The 16,753-nt window shown below is 41.4% G+C and overlaps 1 protein-coding gene across 5 annotated transcripts in view; it reads left to right on the top strand.

Moving 5' to 3' along the window:
* Window positions 1-16,753, top strand: part of PLCH2 (phospholipase C eta 2) — a 1,017,756-nt gene that overhangs the window by 909,686 nt on the left and 91,317 nt on the right. For all 5 annotated transcript variants that reach the window (XM_082273768.1, XM_082273764.1, XM_082273765.1 and 2 more), the window contains 4 exons: window positions 8,470-8,562; window positions 12,208-12,308; window positions 12,408-12,505; window positions 16,048-16,230. In XM_082273768.1, the coding sequence (XP_082129894.1) occupies window positions 8,470-8,562; window positions 12,208-12,308; window positions 12,408-12,505; window positions 16,048-16,230 (475 nt within the window). The remainder of the gene's footprint in view (window positions 1-8,469; window positions 8,563-12,207; window positions 12,309-12,407; window positions 12,506-16,047; window positions 16,231-16,753) is intronic.

The following is a 16,753-nucleotide window of genomic DNA, read 5'->3' as shown; positions in this document are numbered from 1 at the left end:
CTGACACCCTGTGTGAACTGGCCCCTTGATCCTCTGACTTCACTGGAGTGGTCTCCCTTCCTGGGCAGACCCTTTGGCAAGTCCCCTGGTACTCACAGACACTGTTTTTCCCGGGAAGACTCTGCCAGCAGCTCCACTGTCAGCTGTACTGGATCCTCTGCTACTTAGCTCCACACCTGGTTCACTAGGCTGACTGCCAAAGACCACTTTCCTCATGCAGCAGGAGGAGAGACAAGCCATTAGCTTCCTCCTGGGACTCTGCTTCCCGCCAAAGACATCCTGTCACCTGTCCCCCCGGCTTTTATGAGCAATCCCAGGATGCACTGCAAGAGTGCCCTCCCACTGGGACTCCCACAAAAGCCAATGTGTCACTGGTCAGGTTTCCTCCACTGTTCAACAGGCTCCCCTATTGGATGCAGTGGGGACACTCCCTTAGACCCAGTGAATCACATTTGGGAACATGCAACAGTCAACCTAATAGATCAGGCTCCCCTGATAGGCAGATGGAGCATACGATGCTTTGAACCTAGCACCTAACTAGGAGGGTGCTACATATATAAATTGGGGTAGAATTCCCAGTTTTTGTCTACAAGGCCTCTTAAACATGAATTGATGTCTACTCCAATCGGAAGTGAATCTGTGAGCAAGTTTCCCTGCTGATGGGAGAAGAGTGGGACAGATGTCACTTTTGTGCCTGCTTAATTTATGCAGAGCGGACATGAGCAGAGCCCACTGAGGTCTAAGGGCGGCTGGGTGTAAATGGATGCCGCTATCTGTTTACATCAGGCTACCTCCAATCCAGTCTGCCAAATGGAAAAGGACACAGTCTCTTTTTGTTTTATTTTTTATCAGAGCTGATTGGACCCAGAGGTAGGTGGGTGTAAACAGGCACATGTCCGTTTACATCGGACTGTCCATAGGGCTCCATAAACCTTCAGATCAGGTTTGCCTGAAAAATTGACTGATTGGAACGCCTGCGTGAAAGGGGCATAAGGCCTCATTCACTCAGAGCGTACAATACCATACACTCAATCAGGGCCATGTTTACCCACATAGGGAGGCAAACAGTGCAAGTTTGGGAAAATGCACCGCACCCACATGGATGTCATATTGGATCACAGCGGCTGTGCCTGTGCAGCTGCTGTGTCTCAATAGACATACATGGGACTGTCTGCACAGGGATGCATAAAACACCTGTGTTAAACAGGGCCCTGCATGGGTGTACAGTGAACAAGGCCTAAATATGACACCGTATTGCTTGTCTTCTGTATGCAGTATCTGTACTTATTCTGAAAATCAAATTTCTTCAGAAATTTAGGCCAATTTATATTCTGCTATATATTTATGGTAAAAAAAAAAAAATCCCAAAAAGCGTACATTGGTTGGTTTGGGCGAAAGGTATCGCGTCTACAAACTATGGTATAAATACTGGAACTTTTATTTAATTATTATTTTATACTAGTAATGGCGGCGATCAGAGACTTATAGGAGGACTGCGATATTGCAGCGGACAGTTGGACACTAACTGACACTTTTGATACTTTGTGGGAACCAGTGACACGAATACAGCGATCAATGCTAAAAATATGCACTATACTAATGACACTGGCTGGGAAGGGGTTAAACATCTAGGGCATTCAAAGGGTTAACTGTGTGCCTAGCTAGTGTTTGTGTTGACAATGTGTGCTGCTTTTACTAGGGGAGGGTGATGGCTTTTATTCCCTGTTTTGCAGGGACACAAAATCCATGCCTCCCCTGTCTGTCAGAACAGAGATCTGCCTTGTTAACATAGGCAGATCTCTGTTCTGTGCCTCTGCCTGACAATCAAAGGGTGCCGATGGACATCCAGTGCCCGGCACCCGCAGATCGGCTTCTGCTGTAAATAATCAGAGCAGAAGCAGGCCAGCAGTGGCGCGCTATTCGTAGGTGGATGTGCAGGATCATGTGTACATATGCTATGGGGTGGTCCTTAAGTGGGTAGCACATTTCTTATCCTGTATGCTGGTTATTATTTTCGGTATATGTTCCAATTCTGGATGTATGGATCCTGCACAGTACCGCTTCTTATGTTCTGTATTCTGTGTTTAATTCCCTATATATGTTTGTATTCTGTATGTATTGATTCTCCAAATCAGCGCCTCACTGGCTTAGCATGACAGCCAAGCAGCTAGAATTTCAAAGCAGAAGTCAGAAATGGCAGCCTCCAGATAGGTTTTCTTTAAAAGAAAAAAAAAAAAAGCAAAGGTTTTGTCTGAAGTTATTTTTAAAAGTCCCACTATTTTCATGTTATACTAGCATCTGAAAATGTGTTATAACTTAAAGTATTTTACATAAAATGTAAAACATCATAAACATATTAGCAATAGTTAAATAGTACAATGGAACATAAGGGAGACAGCTGTGGAGGAAGGACTGAAGGCTTTGGTTCCATTCTAGGGACTGTTCCTAGGCAGCAGTTTTCTATAAGGCCACAGTGCACCCTAGTGGTGGATTCTTGTATTATCAAGATGGTTCTGATCTAAACTGAAATAAAATCTTTACAGCATTTGAAAACCCTACAGAATGTTTGAGAAATATTGTATCTACTTGACTGCCACTCTGATTTAGGGTACAGAAAAGAACAAAAAGCTGTGGTAGCCTCCATATTACTCTGAGCCTCCATGACTGAAAGAATTGAAATCCAATGAATGATAAGGTTAGACCAGGGACAATAAGGCTGGGGGAGCTAAGGGCTAGGATGATTCTGAATGTCCTCCAGCCAGAAAATCCACAGGCTCGGTCTTGCTTGCTGCAGCTTCTAATGCACATTTGAGAAACTCGCAGTGTGCAGTGAAATCAGAGCATGAAATTTTAGTACAAGAGAGGAGCCTGTATAGCTGTTTAAGAATGAAGGTGAAGCTGGAGTTCAGTTTAATATTTTCCTGTGAAAATTGAAAACTCCACTGGAGAATACAAGAAAGTAGGTTTTGGTGTAGAAAGTTTTCCAAGCCAGCAGCAATCAGTGCCATACCTCCCAACGTTTTGAGATGGGAATAAGGGACACCTACTAGCAAAAATAATTAGGCATAGGTCATAGGACATACCCCCTGCTACGCTCCCTTAAAGGAGAATTATAAAAAAACAAAAAAAAATATTATTTTAACATGCTTTTTTTTTTAACCTCTACTTTTCCTTTATATTGTTTTTTGACATTTACAAATGCAGCAGTTTAGAAAATGGATACGGCTTCCAACCAGTTATACGGCTTCCAACCAGTTGGCAAAAACCAAGGGTGTGGCAATTCTGCTTAGTAAAAACTCTTCATTTGTAGTTGATAGGGAACAAGCGGATCCTGAGAGGAGATTTATCTTCCTGGCGGGATCCATGAACGGCCGCCCCTTGACACTGGCAAATGTATATTTCCCGAACAGGGCGCAGGTCACCTTCTGTACAAAACTGATTAATGAACTCAAAAGTTTTGCCTCTGGCTGTATTATTCTTGGGGGGGATTTTAACGTTCCCCTGGAACCGTTGAGGGATACCTCCATGGGCAAAACAAGTATTGCATATGGGAAACTCAAAAAAATAAAAGATCTGTTGAGATCCCTTAACCTTGTGGACTCATGACGGGCATTACACCCGACGGACAAAGATTACACCCACTACTCTGCCCCGCATAACAAATGTGCTAGAATTGATATGATTATGATCTCACAAAGAGACCTGCCCGATCTAGTAGAAGCAAAGATAGGGCATATAGTCTTGTCCGATCATGCACCCATTTCTATCACCTTCAATACTGATTCTAAGTGCAAACCTGACTTTAATTGGAGACTGAATCCTTCGCTTCTTCTCGATCCAGTTATCAAAAAGGAAATTGAGGATGATATTTCTAATTATTTCAGAGAAAATTCCTCTCCTGAGCTGTCCTCTTTGACAATATGGGAGGCTCACAAGAGCGTCATCAGAGGTGAATTCATTAAATTCGGAGCAAGGAAAAAAAAAGAGAAAGAGAGGTTGTTGGACGATTTGGTCTCCAAAATCGCTAAATTAGAGGCGCAACATAAGCTCTCTGCGGCCGGTTCCATCTTAGAAGAGCTAACTGAATCTAGGAAAAATTTGAGAGACTTACTTAATAACAAAACCAAAAGATCAATCTATCTCAGCAAAGCTATCTATTACGAGCACGGTGATAAGAGCAGCAAATTTCTTGCTAGAGCCCTTAAGGACCTACAATCGGCTTCACATATCCCGTTTATGAGAAACAGGAAAAACATCAAAATACACGATCCCAGATTTATCGCGGAAACGTTCCGTTCATATTACGAAACCCTATATAATCTTCCCCAACAGACCCGCCCAGCTAACCTTTCAGGTTCTAGAGAACAACTAATCTCTCAATATATTAACGACAGTGGACTTCCTTGTCTCTCAGAAGTAGATATTGCCCTTCTAGAAAAGGACATTTCACGGGAGGAGGTCCAACAAGCGATTGATTCTTTAAAGTGTGGTAAGAGCCCTGGACCGGACGGTCTAACTTCTCAGTATTACAAATTATTACATCCTTTACTGGTGAACCCCCTAACCAAGGCTTTGAATGACCTTTCCAAATTGACACGTCCCTCTCCTGATTTTTTGACTGCCCACATAACGGTTATTCCCAAAAAAGACAAGGACCCGACTCTTTGCCCCAGCTACAGACCGATTTCGTTACCCAATTTAGACGTTAAACTCATGGCGAAAATTCTTGCAAACAGACTTAGGCCTCTACTACATAACATTATAGGTCCAGAACAGGTTGGCTTTATGCCGGGTCGCGAAGCTCGCGATAATATTATCAAATCCCTTAATTTACTCCACGCTGTTAAGACCAAAGGATTGGAGTGTTTGATGTTGTCCACCGACGCCGAGAAAGCTTTCGACAGGGTGGCGTGGGACTACCTCCTTGCCACCTGTTGACATCTCGGGTTGGGGGACATGATGGGTTGGATTGGATCACTTTATACTAACCCAATAGCTAGAGTTAAGGTTAACAATGTTTTCTCTACGCCCTTACACTTAAAAAATGGGACGAGACAGGGCTGTCCCTTGTCGCCCATCCTATTCATTCTAGCGTTGGAACCGCTAATTAGACATATTAAAGCAGACAATGCAATTCATGGGTTTCAGGTTAGAGACAGAGAATTTAAGGTCTCGGCGTATGCCGATGACTTATTTTATATTACCCAACCGCATATTTCCATCCCTAACCTTAATCTACATTTCCAAAAATTCAGATTTCTTTCGAATTTCAAGCTGAATCACTCGAAGTCTGAGGCTTTGGAATTTCATTATCTGTAAGTACTAAATCCTTAACTCGTGCCAACTGCCCTTATAGATGGGTGCCTGGGTCTTTGAAATACCTAGGTATTCAGCTAACACCCAAAACAGACATGATTTATGATGCCAATTTCACTCCATTGTTAGCGGATATTGGTAAAGATCTTAGGAGCTGGAATACAAAGAACTTTTCTTGGTTTGGGAGGGCGGCTATCTTGAAGATGGTAATTCTCCCACGCTTACTTTATCTTTTCCATGCTTTGCCGATCAAGATCCCATCAGGTTCTTTCCGTAAACTTAACACCATCCAGAGACAATTTTTATGGGCGCATAAAAGACCGAGAATCAAACTTCAGTTCCTACAACATTCCAAGCGTAGCGGAGGTATAGGTTTGCCAAATTTTGCTAAATATCATCAAGCCACTCACATCACAAGAGTTGTAGATTGGCACTGTCACTTATCACAAAAAGATTGGGTTGCCCTAGAAAGAGACTGCACTAATTTCCACACACAAAACCTCCTTTGGACAAATCCTGAGAATTACCCTTCAGAAATTAAACAGCACCCTTTGATATCCACAACCCTGGACATCATGAATCGGGTCGCAACCAAACATCATCTGATTACCAAATCTGGGCTGATGACCTCTATTTCAAACAACCCAGATTTCACCCCGGGCCTTGATTTTAAGTCCGGAGACGGGGACCACCACAGGGCGCAGTTACGAGTTGCTGACTGTGTGTCTGGCAGTAGGCTGCTCTCTCTCGAAGAATTTAACAATCTTCAACCCAAAGATTTTTGTCTTTCCTTTTGGAACTACTTGCAGCTTCATAATTTTTTCCGTAACGCAAAATCCAAATTGCAATTTAGCACCCCTCTAACAGCTCTGGAAGAGATCTGCCTCGGACAGACACCGCGCACCAAAACTACTTCACAGGCATACCAATGGCTGTACCTGCCTTGTGGGGACTTGCCTGACAAAAACAAATCACTGTGGGAGAAAGATTTAAATGGCACCATTACCGACAAGCAATGGGAAAAAGCGTGTGTCTTCACACATAAGTGCTCCTTAAGCACGAGAGTGCAAGAGACTTCCTTTAAAATTTTGACACATTGGTACATCACCCCAGTGCAACTTAAGGTGTGGTCCGCGCAGATATCAGACAGATGTTGGAGATGCTTAAAGGAGAGAGGGACCTTCTTGCATCTGTGGTGGGAGTGTCCGATCATACAAGAATTCTGGAGTAAGGTCATACATCTTATAAAATTCATTACCAACTCTAAATTACCGTTAGATGCCGCTTGCTGTCTCTTACATGTGCATAATGTATCCTACAGGAAATATAAACGATCCCTTGCTAGACACTTGCTTAATGCCGCAAAGGCAGTCATTCCTCTACATTGGAATGCCCAATCTGGGCCTTCTATAAAGGAATGGATTGACAGAGTTAAGATTTTTTATGAGATGGAGGAGATAATTGCTATTAAAAAGGAAATCGATTCAGCGTTCCACAAAACCTGGCGACACTGGCTAGAATTCACACTTTCTGATACCTTCAAAAGATTCTATGCCCATTAAGTCTGAACTTTACCATTACTGATGGTTCAAAACTTTTGGCTCTTCATGTGAATATGAAAGCGGTTACTGAGCCCCCTTCCTATAATCCCCATGATCTTGCACACTCATCCCATCCTTACCCTGATCCTTATCCCGCCCACCCACTCTACTCTTTTCTTTCTCCCCCTTCTCTTTCTTTTTTCACGGCTTACTCGCCGTGGCCGCGGTTACGCGGCATTTATTTCTTGTGATATGTATTACATTTTCATGGTCCGGTCATTGCAGTTATGATACCTCCTTATGTTTTGTTATTTATTGCACCTCTTTGACCTGTTCCGTGTACATTTATATGTTATCCATGTTTCAATACGCTCTAATTTGCATTGGACTATTTTTGTTATGAAGCTAATGTTTGTATTTGATAATTTCTGCAATAAAGCTTTTTATTGCAAAAAAAAAAAATGGATGAAAGGTTTAGCACTGGGAAACACTTTTTGAAAGATAAATAGTTCAACTATATAGATAAGACCAAAATAAGGGACAAATGAGGAGGGACAGAGGGACTTTGTTCCAAATCAGGGACAGTCCCTCGAAACCGGGGATAGTTGGGAACCATGCATTGCTGCTATCGTTGTGCTTCCAGAATTAAGCAATTTAGCCATTAAATGTTCATTTTCTTTTCTAAGAAAATAAATGTTGCATGTGTCCAGACTAAAGGCCCATACACAGAATAAGAAAATTGTAGTGGTGCACCGAAATTTTGGCAAACAAAATTTTTGGCCGAAAATGGGCTTATTATTTAATTTCAGCTGAAAATGGGTTAAAGATCCAATGTTAATTAACACTGATACTGGTTGCACTAATGCAGCACAAAGGGGTTAATTAACTGCCACTGGTCGGTCACTAATGCATCAGTGGCCAGCAGTGGCAATACATTAACCCCCTGATGCTGCATAATACAAATACCATTGGTAATTAAATTAAGCACTTGCCAACCCATCACAGTACATATACTGTGACAGGGTGGCAGCAACAGGTGTACGTTGCTGCCTGTTTCTGGTGTATGCCCCTGTTCTATCTATTTTAAAATCATTTGGGGGGGAAAAAGTCCTTTTCGGTTTCGGTTTTCGGCCAAGGGCATCCTGCATTTTCGGTTTCGGTTTCGGCCCAGAATTTCCATTTCGGTGCATCCCTAGAAAATTGGAAGTAAAATTTCGTCCGACAAACGATCTGCCCATTTTCAGTTCGTTAGTACAGTGCTTTCCACAGCCGATGTATGAAGATTCATAGACCAATAACTGGATGTGCAGGCTATGCATTTTTTATCGTACGTGAACACAACGTCTGATTTTCGTTTAATTAGTACAGTTTTCATCTGAAAAAAATCATAAGAGCAAGGCTACGCATGGTCGGAAACTAAAGAACAGATACAAAACAATTCAACACATGACATCACTTCTGAAGTTGAATTCTGTCGTACGAGAAGTTTCATATGAAAGGATCCTCTTCACTTTCCATATGAGAATTGCATGCAACAAAAAAAACTAAAGAAAATTAGTCCGATAATCTGATCGTGTGTATGAGGCTTAACACAGGGATATCTGTCTTTCAGAGTAAAACAGAGGAAGAGTTGGAATCTGGAGAAGAGCCCAGCCCCAACAAGCGTCACAGTCGTTCCTTGATGGGAAGTTTTTCTAAGCACAAGGTAAGGGTTAGGAACAGTATATCTCCATTGGGAGGTAGTCTATCCTAGATGATATAAAATGTCTGAACAAAAGAAAGACAACTATTTCGGCTTTTAAGGCAACATATGTTTTTTTTTTTTTTTAAAGTTAAAGTATAACTAAAGGCAAAACGTTTTATTTAGTTTTGGATAGAGTGGAGATGGATTTGAACCCCTGTCGGTTTTCATTGCTGTCTGTGCCCCCAATAGTGAGTTTCGCCCTCTCTTTTTGTCCCTGTTTCCCATTATCATTAAAAGTGAAAGTAAAAGATTATCCCAAATTTTGGGTTGTCCCCAGAAAAGTAATAAAGGGAAAACGGGGACACTAGTTCTGGTGACCTGGGGGTCCTCAAGGCATTCCCCCTAATTTGCAAGGATTTGAACTCACTTCCTGTTTGGCTATGGGACAGGAAGTGAAGGGAAATCTCATAAATGGGACACAGATGGTGAAAAAAAATAAAAATAAATCAGACAGGGGTTAAAACCTTCCCTCGCTCTATCCAAAATGAAAAAAATGTTTTGCCTATAGTTCTACTTTAAGACAAAGTTTATTATTAGATCACATTAGAATAGAACAAAACCAACAACATTGGTCCTATAATTTATATACACAATACTCCTATATTTCATATGCCATGATAGCACTGGAAACCAAATATCAGTACAAAATTTGACGCGTACTATGATGTCTTCATGGTGCTATCTATAGTACCTCATGACAGTTTTGATTTTAATATTATTATTATACAGGATTTATATAGAGCCAACAGTTTACATAGTGCTTTACAATATAAAAGGAAGACAGTACAGTTACAATACAATAAAATACAAGAGGGATAAAGGGGGCCCTGCTCAGAAAAGGCTTACACTCTATTAGGGTGGAGCAAGTGATACAAAATTTTGTAACTGTGAGGAATGAGCTGATGGAAGAAAAAAAATATTAGTTGGAGGCGTGATAGCTTTACCTGAAGAGATGAGTTTTCAGGGATCGCCAAAAGGCAGCCAAAGGAGGAGATAGCCAGACAGATGAGGTAGAGCATTCCAGAGGATGGGAGAGGCTCTGGAGAAGTTCTGGAGACAAGGGAGCTTGAGAGCAGGAGGTCTTGAGAGGAGCAGAAAGGAACAGTTTGGGTGATATTTGGAGACAAGATTGGTGGTGTAGCTTGAGGCAGAGTTGTGATTTGGCTTTGTATGTTGTTAGTATTTTGAATGTATTCTATGCGTTTCACAGTTGAAGCTGCTTCCTCAGGAGCACAGTACAAGGTCAGGAGCACAGTACAAAAAAAAAATCTGGAAATCAAATTATATTTAATTATTAAAAAATTCTATCATTTTACCTATCATTTTGTACTTTATTTTGTACCTTGCTCCTGAGAAAACCAATTTGGCTGTGAAACGCAAAGAACCATACCCACTATGAACTGCTGAGGATAGCACCATGAAACATAGTAGTACATTTGTACTGATGTTTGTTTTCCAGGGCTATCAAGGCATTATAAGCACAGGAGTTTTACATTTACAAACCATAGGGCTAATATTTTTCGGTTTTATCTGGTAGTGTGATCTAGTAATAAACTTTGTCTTAAGCTATGAGATTTTCATATGTGCTGCCCTTAAACGTCTACATAGTTGTCTTTCACCTGTTCAAAGTTTTGAGGATGTGGTACCCACTTTACTACCCTCTGGCTTTGTAATTCATTTTCTGTATAAGATGTCTGCTGTTCTGAAGAATAAGTAAATTACCAATTACAAATAAGACCTCACAAGGATAATATAACCACATTTACTTTCCTTTGGTCAAATTCTTTGCAAGATTTACATTCGCAAAAAGTAGGGGACATGTCAGGTGAGGTGTTAATAAATAAGAGTTGAAAATAAAATCCATGGTTTGAACTTTTGGTATTATTTTACCCTTAATGGCTCTGCGGCTTTTGTAAAAAAAAAAAAAAAAAAATATATGCAAATAACAGCACCTTTCTTGCATGAATTGATGTGTTTGAGGGAATGCTGCTGCCTACCTAGGAGTTATGGGCTTTCCCGTCTACACCTTGTGTGCTCCGGCTTCATCTACTGCATTGTCTAAAATAGGACACGCATACAAATTTTAGCAAGGAGAGTGGGCTCCCCCCATTATGGACACATCAGGCCTTCAGACCCAGGAACCTAACAATAGAAACCCTAAGGGCCATGTCATAATAGCAATCCTATCTCTAGCAAGAAATCACCAGCATCAGAATTGTTGGAAAGTGTAGAAAGCAACTGCTAAAAACACTGTGAAAGTGCCGCTTTGCTCCTCCAGCCAGCAGGAGAGTGGCATATGCAAGCAAAGGAGTGATCCTGCCTCTGACAAGTTTTCGTCAGTAACTGGATCCCTATTGTAACATGGCCTTATGATATGCGCACTGGGTTTGCCAGATGTGCCTGGGCACACCCTAATCCGGGGGTTGGCAACCTGTTGATTGCGGTAAGGATCACTCACTGTAAACGGTTTACTATGCTTAAGTTTGTGAATGAACAGGACACAGAGCACTTCCCATTCATTCACTGCCTAGTGCACACAGAGCACTTTCCATTCATTCACTGCTAGTGCAGCTGAGGCTGCAGAGAAAGGAACTGGGGAATCTCTGTCCTCAGTCCCTTCTCAAAAGTAAGGAATCGGGTCTGTTTAAACTTCTGATATTTCACCAAAGCTTCCCAATAGGGCTTTTGAGAAAATTTGTAAAAAAAAAAAAAAAACGTAAAAATGAAAATTGTAAAAAAACATGCAATAATAAAAATAAATAAAAATAAACTACTGTCACTGTTTACTGCCCTACTGGTACTAATCTCTGCTCTACTGACACTCGCCTCTGCTCTACTGACACTCGCCTCTGCTCTACTGACACTCGCCTCTGCTCTACTGACACTCGCCTCTGCTCTACTGACACTCGCCTCTGCTCTACTGACACTCCCCTTTGCTCTGCTGGCACTCCCCTTTGCTCTGCTGACACTGTTCTCTGACACCGCCTTCTGACACCACCCTCTGCCCTACTGACACCACCCTCTGCCCTACTGACACCACCCTCTGCCCTACTGACAGCAACCTCTGCCCTACTGACAGCGACCTCTGCCCTACTGACAGCGACCTCTGCCCTACTGACAGCGACCTCTGCCCTACTGACAGCGACCTCTGCCCTACTGACAGCGACCTCTGCCCTACTGACAGCGACCTCTGCCCTACTGACAGCGACCTCTGATCTACTGACAGCGACCTCTGATCTACTGACACCGACCTCTGATCTACTGACACCGACCTCTGATCTACTGACATGTCCACTGCCCTACTGACACCGTATACATACACACACGCATGTGTGTTTTGAGCTTTGCGGTGCATACCCTAATGCAATAGGCTGCATACACCTATGCCTTATGATGAAATTGTAATGTGGTTTAACTCTCCTGTAGCTACCAAAAATGGTATGTTGTGTTGGACTAGCCATTTATATTCTCCTTTACATTAATTTGTACCAGTTTCAAAACTTCTAAGGAAAAGTTTGTGCTCATTCTGAATTGAAAAGAAAGATTTGAAAATAAAAATAAAAATGTTTAACCTAAACAGGGTGTTTTTTTTTTTTTATGCTATAGAAAAAAGGTGGACGTATTAAAAAGTGTTCAAGTTTAGAAGAAGGTGATGATAGCCTAGAGCGGACGGGAAGCTTGGCCAGAGCGTCTCTACATTACAGCAGGTATAAAGACATCATCTGCTGTCTTTTTTTTTTTTTTTTTGCTTTATCAACTTTTTTAGACCTTATACTGGATAATGAATAATCTTTCTTGTCTCTTAGGATGAACAGGCAAAAGAAGACCATGAAGCTTTCCAGGGCGCTGTCGGATTTGGTGAAATACACAAAGTCAGTTGGTATCCACGATGTGGACACAGAAAGTAAGTGGCAGCCATTGCAAACCATTGCAAGTGCTAAATGGATCAAATTTACTCTGTAAAGGTCCTTTCTATTAAAGCCTGACTTCAGCAAAATTATATATATATATATATATATATATATATATATATATAATTTTTTTTTTTTTTTTGCTTTGGGTACTTTGGAAACAGAGTTAAAATGTCAGATTTTTACTTATGTAATTGACCATGATAATGAGTCTCCTTCACTTCCTGTCCCAGTGACACTTGTAGAAGAAAACCAGGGTTATGGTTGTCATCAAGACAGGAGGGCAAAGTCCGCACTAAAAATCTCTAACCCTTACCCATGTCTGTATTGGAGAGATTTAACATCACTTCCTGTCCTGATAAAAATTGAAGGAAAATTCCCTCAATAAGGTCACTTGTGGCAATAAAAGCCTAACGAAGGTTCGAACCCTTCAACCTCCTATCCAAGACAAATCTAAAACTTGTAATTGAAGTTGGCATGTTACATGCCTGAAATGACATACAAGGATAATCCAACTGATATGACTTTTATCATGACTGTGAAAAACCACATTTTGTTAAACTTTTGCACCACAGCCTACTAGAGTCCTAGATTGCATGTTCATTCTCCATTTTTGCAAAATGTATGTGAGATAGCACTATACTGACAGAAGTGTAATTTGGTTCCAACGGATCTACTGTGACAAAGGAACGTGACCGTGGATCCACCAATGGATCCTAGTGACAAAGGTAGCTCTCGCCAATTGTTAGATTGTTGGATGTGTACTGAGGAGTGCCTGCCTGATACAAAAGTTAATTTAAGGGACTTTTTGAAACCTTTTAATTGTTAAGAGCATCAAATACAGCCAACATGTTTTTGGGGGGAAAAAGCATTCCCCTTTTTCAGAGTTTGAGCATGCAGTAAGGTACCAGTGTTTAAGACTAGTGCTTTCCTGCGTGACTGTCTAAGCCCTGAAGAAGGAGGAGGCTTTTATTCCCCTGAAACACATTGAGTATATTTGATGCTTTTAACCACTAAATGTTTCAAAAATCGTTGAAAGGGGAAGTCTGCCCTAACACTAAAATTGCTACATCTCCTGGGATCCACGATCGAAGACTAACCTATCTAACCCTGTAAAGAAGAAGTCATTATGTATACCTTTTTTGAAGCCGATCCGGTCCAGTCTCCAGACGCAGAAGCTCTGCAGAGGACACAGCCAACAACGGCTGTGAAAAGAATGGAAAGTGACAACACCCATAGAGTTACTATGGAGCTTCCGTTGTCAGCTGCCTCCTCTGCACTCGCCTCCACAGAGAAGCCGTTGCTAACAGCTCAGCGTAGCACGGACTGGATCGGCTTCAAAAAAGGTACGTTTAGTCATTTCTTCTTTCAGTGATTTCTTCTTTTAGATAGGTTAGTCTTAGATCATGGATGTCTGTAGATTTTAGTGTTAGGGTGGATTTAATCTTTAAGTGAGATGAACTTATGTACTAGGCACTCCTTAGTACACATCCAAGAGTTCTCTACGCAAGGAAGGGGGATATAAAAGTGTTTGGTTACACAAATATTTAGCTAGTTCAACTGCCCCTCAGAAAAAAATTCTAACCTTCAATTAGATTAAGTTCTTTAAATTATTGTTCTTGTTATTTACCCTTCCCTTATATTCTACAGGACACCCTTCTCTTTCCTATATGTAGCACTCTCTTAGGCTGCTAATAGGGTTTCAGTAAATTTCATTTTTGGCTCTTCTGTGGCCAGTGGAGCAGGATTTGCTGACTGTTCTGGGTTCTGCTGGCTGCAGGTTCACATACTTCAAAATACATTTCAGTGAGTTCTGGAATATAGTGGGTTGGGAGAGGCAGACCCTTGGCTGAATATTCATGCAGCCTCAGGCAATCCATGGTCGAGAGAGTGACCAGCAGGGGGGCTGAGGTGCATAGATACGCTGGAGCCTAAAGCAGCAGGATCCATTGCCCTGGTGGGGAGAGACTCAGCCTGGAGTGGCTGCCTGGCCTCCTGGGCTATCTGCTGAGGCCTGAAGGTGTTTTTTTGGGGCCCTGGTTTGAGGAGAGCTCGAGGCCTACTACTAAAGTGTGGGGAATAGTCAAGAGAAAGATTTGGCCTGGAGACTCATGAGGCAGGGTCTGATGTTTACTGAAAGGAGCCATTCATGTATACATTGACAAAGTGAGTAGAGGCCATAGAGTAAGAGATCATAGAATGATTTATGCTGCTTTACCTCTTCTTTGAGAGACTGCTCCAGATTGCTGGCTCAGGGCTGTTTCCAGTGTGGGATCCCTTTGATATGCTGTATGTTCACATTTTCTGCTCTGGATGACTATCTGGAGACGGTTAACTGCTATTACAAAGAGTCCTCTATTGAAGTTTCCCAAGGTTCACCCTATTTCATATCCAAGTTTTCCTGAACGATAAATCTCAAAAAGACACTAACCTGGTTAGTTAGTGAAGAGACCGAGAAACTCCTGTGTGCCTGGCCACCGTGATGCAATAGGGAATAGAACCTACGATAATACAGCCAGCCCTGACTAGAGTGTGCTAAATATACATAAATTCTATATTCACTCTTCTATGCTATGACCATGACTGTGATCTGCCATGGTTAAGATAACCGTAATCTTGTGACATTTTAATAGGTAAGATTTGGAATTTGTGATCGCTAAACAGACAATACACAATGGGCAAAAAAAACTTTGGAAAATGTTTGCTAGTAGTAAGTACATTATCTGCATTCCAAGCACTATTCAAGAATTGTGTCAAAATGCACTAGACATCTTTGTGGTCAACACAAAATTGTGCTGTGCACAGTTAAATCACCCAGAATCATTCTATCCTCTAAAGGATGGATTGCTGCCATTGCCTTTTCCTTAAAGTAGATCTAAGCCTGATCCTCTCCTGATCTGGAGATTAAAGTTTTATCTGGAGATGGTTTTATCATAACTGCACATGGTTTTCCCCATGTGTTGTCCAGTTGGGGCATATAAGGAGAGACGTTTATTCTGTTTGTATGATAAAGAGCTAAATTTACCTTTTACATAAACTGGCTGATGAAGGCAAGGGACACCAGTATTTTAAAGTACACTGTGCTGCTTATAAAAATATTGCTTAATGCAAATACCATACCTGTAGTCCTTTTCTATCACCAATGAAGCCTGGCTGAATTATTCCCAATCCAGGAATAATTGTCCTACAGCCTGGATTTTTCTAGAACCTGGTGTCCAACTTTAGAAGGGGGAGTTAACCAGAAAATACAGTACATTTTCTAAGTACGAGGAGACATTTGAAGACCACCTATGTGAGTCAAGGTCATCTGAAAATGTTCTAGACACAGGAAATGGGGACAGAGGTTCCAGCTCCACATAACAAACTATTCTAGACCATTGTTATTCTGTAGTGTTTATATTATAGTTCCTGACCAGCATAGTAACATTTCTCACACCCTACTATTCTGACAGGACAGTAGGAACAACCTTGTACCAGAATACATTTACTTGAAGTGATGCTCGTGACATGTTTTGACTTTTTCTTCTTTGCACAGTATCTTGCAGCTGGCAGGTTTCGTCATTTAGCGAGACAAAAGCACATCAAATCCTTCAGCAGAAGCCAGCGCAGTTCGTTCGTTTCAACCAGCACCAGCTCTCTCGCATCTACCCTTCATCCTACAGAGTGGATTCCAGCAATTACAACCCACAGCCGTTCTGGAATGCCGGCTGTCAGCTAGGTGAGGAGACATTGAAGCTGAAGCACATGTTTTTTTTCTTTCTCATTGTGTAGCCACCAGAAGACTTATTCTAAATACACAGGGCAGTTTTACAACCCATCTCTCCTCTTGTATACTTTTTGTTTATTTGTAAAAAAAATGAGAAGACCAGGGTCATAGGATCTGTTCAGAACAAAGCCACACTCAGAACAACAGCACTGCATGAAGTGATGAGTTCTATGTTCTTTTTCGAGCTCAGGCTGAGTGTGGCACGCACATTGAAAATCACAACATGCAGCACTCTATTTTATGGTTCTTCAGTGCTATGTTCTGCCCCCCCCCCCCCCCTCTCTCTCATTTAAAACTAAACAAATTGAAAAAAAGTAATTCAGGTATGTATTAACTTGTTAACTGCTTGCTGCCCTCAGGCTGTGTGTGTGTGTGTGTGTGTGTATATATATATATATATATATATATATATATATATATATATATATATATATATATATATATATATATGTGTATGTGTGTGTGTATATATATA

Source organism: Pelophylax lessonae (assembly GCF_965119305.1).
Source record: "Pelophylax lessonae genome assembly, chromosome: 12".
Lineage (NCBI taxonomy): Eukaryota > Metazoa > Chordata > Amphibia > Anura > Ranidae > Pelophylax > Pelophylax lessonae.
The sequence above is the reverse complement of the archived record's forward strand: the minus strand, read 5'-3'. Positions and strand labels throughout refer to the sequence as shown.